At 27.7% G+C, this 2,568-nt stretch overlaps 1 protein-coding gene across 1 annotated transcript in view; it reads left to right on the plus strand.

Moving 5' to 3' along the window:
* Positions 1-2,568, plus strand: part of LOC106458536 (huntingtin-like) — a 269,635-nt gene that overhangs the window by 30,528 nt on the left and 236,539 nt on the right. The window contains exons 7-8 of the mRNA XM_022384781.1: positions 66-244; positions 1,788-1,980. Coding sequence (XP_022240489.1) covers positions 66-244; positions 1,788-1,980 — 372 coding nt within the window. The remainder of the gene's footprint in view (positions 1-65; positions 245-1,787; positions 1,981-2,568) is intronic.

Genomic DNA, 2,568 nt, shown 5'->3' on the forward strand with positions numbered 1-2,568 from the left:
TTCACTGTATATATATATATATATATAGTAATGTAACCACAGTTTTCATATTTTATTTTACATAGAACTGATTCTGCCTATACAAGAAGATCAGCTATTATATGCCATCCTTGGAGTTATGCTATGTTTGCGCCATATTATACCTCATTTAGATGATAAAACTCAAAGCCTAGTATTAAAGGGTAGTATTGGGGTGCGTCAAAAGGAGGAAGAAGTGGAAATAACTCAAGATAAACTATTAGAGGTTTGGAATTTACTTTTTATGTCATATAATGAAACGTGCAAGAATACAGACTTCAAATAAAGCTAGAAAAGTTTGTTTAACTTCTTTTACTAAAATAAATTATGCTTATTAGTTGCTTGTATTGGTAAGCATTATAATATTTTGTATAAACAATATCTGAAATTTCTGTAGTTAGGATTGCATAGGAATCAGTTTCCAATTTGACCATCTGACCTTGAAGGTGAATAATGCTTTACTGACAAATTCCAGTAAAAAACATCACTGGTCAGTTAAAATTATACATTTTTTACTTCTTTAATCTTTAATGTTGCATACTGTTATTTTCCAGTTTACTTTCAGCCTTTGTTGTTATAGTAATTTTGTATGATTTATAGTGAGAGTATTTTCATGTATAAAAAGTATTCTTATTTTGATTAACAGGTCCTTTAGAATTGATGATATTGGCTGTTAAAACATTTAGTAAACATTAATGTCTAAATTGTTATTTCATAGTTAAGTTTAATTTGGTTTTTCTAATAGTTTTATTAGAATATTGTAATATTTCTGCTAGTTAAAAAAAGAAGCCTGTGATGTCCTTTGGAAATATTTCATACCCTAAACAAAAAAGATGATAATAGAACAAATGTTGTTAATAAAAAAATAATAATTTAAAACAGTTGCTATTAAGATGTAAACTTTGATTATCATATGCTTCTTGTAAAAAGCTACAGCGTATTTTATCTTCTTTGTATTTGTATTGAACTGCACTCCATTTTAGACATATTGTCTTCATGTTTTAGTCATATGTATGTATATAATTAGTATGCATGTACAGGATTTTGGGGGTGGGGTGTTCAACTGTTTGAACAGAATATAATCCTAAGCTTAATGATATATAGGCCTAGTTGTAAATGGTACGTATTCCTTAATAATATGTTAACTAGTAAAACAGATATATTATCATTGTTTTAATAATAATAATGTGGAATATACCATTCCAATTTTCATTGATTGTATAGAATAATTATTGTTTTTTTTTAGATTTTACAAACTAAGTGATAAAGTCTACTTGTGTTCTTTTTTCTCTGTATATTAAGTTTGGATTTTCCTTGCTATACACCATATAAATTCTAAGTCCACCTGTATATACCTTTGGTGTGTATGTTAATCCTGTATTATTTGAGAAAATACATGAAATAATAACTTTGATTAATTATGTGTATAAGTATAAATTTTTTTATAGTAATATTTAACGTAACAGTTAATATGTTAAAAGGCAATACTAATTTTGATAATTGCTAAATTGTTTTAGTTCCAATAAAGTTTTAATTTACTGTAAGATTTTAATACTCCAAAGTATGACTTCTTTTGAAAGCTTTATTTTACAATTGTTTATGGATCAGAGAATTCAACTTGGATAAGGTTGTCTTGAAATGTCTGATATTTTGAGTAGTTTATTCAAACACTTGTACTCTTACTTCTTTACCAAATACGTTGTTCAGTGGCTTAACAATAATATTACAGGACTTGGTCAGTTTCAAAAAGTTATTATTTTTTATTCCAGATTTATGAATTGCTATTGCACTATTGTAGACACACTGATCATAACATAGTCACAGCTGCTTTAGAGGCTCTACACCAACTACTCAGAATGCCTCCTAAAACACTTCGGCATCTTCTGCTCTCTGTAGGAGGCATCAGAACATCCCGGATTTTCACATTTAGTTCACATGTTGGCTTCAGGTCACGAAGTGGTAGTGAGTAAATAAAATATTTTGTAACAAAATAATTTATTATTTACTGTCATACCTAGAAAACAGCATCTCTTACGAAATAATTTTATTGAGAAATGTCTTCAAGAAGGAAAAGAAAAAAAAAATAATATATATATATATTTATATGCACATGTATAACACAGTGTGCATGTGCACAAACATTTAGTTTTTTGGTTGAAATATTTAAACAGAACTGATACGTTACATAAACTAGGAAAATCAAAACTAAATTTAAATCTAAATCAGTTGGTATATTTACCACAAAGTGTACTTAAATAACTATTATTTTTCTGTAGTTAACATGAAGTAGATACACTGGGGAACATGTACTTCAAATAAAGGAGTTATAATAATGTGACAACAGATAGTTGATATCAGGTTTGCAAACTGTAATATTATTCTTTTTGGTATGTAGCAACGGCATCTTGTAAGTACATAGAAGTGTTTTTTGTTGTGGTTTTTTAGCATGGAGGCACATAGAAAATTACATTTATGTTGTATTTTGTTAATTCTAAGTACCTGTACTAAGAAAGGGTTAGTTATTTAGATTAACATCAGCCTTTAGTTAGG

The sequence above is a fragment of the Limulus polyphemus genome, unplaced genomic scaffold (genome assembly GCF_000517525.1).
Source record: "Limulus polyphemus unplaced genomic scaffold, Limulus_polyphemus-2.1.2 Scaffold482, whole genome shotgun sequence".
In the NCBI taxonomy this organism is placed as follows: domain Eukaryota; kingdom Metazoa; phylum Arthropoda; class Merostomata; order Xiphosura; family Limulidae; genus Limulus; species Limulus polyphemus.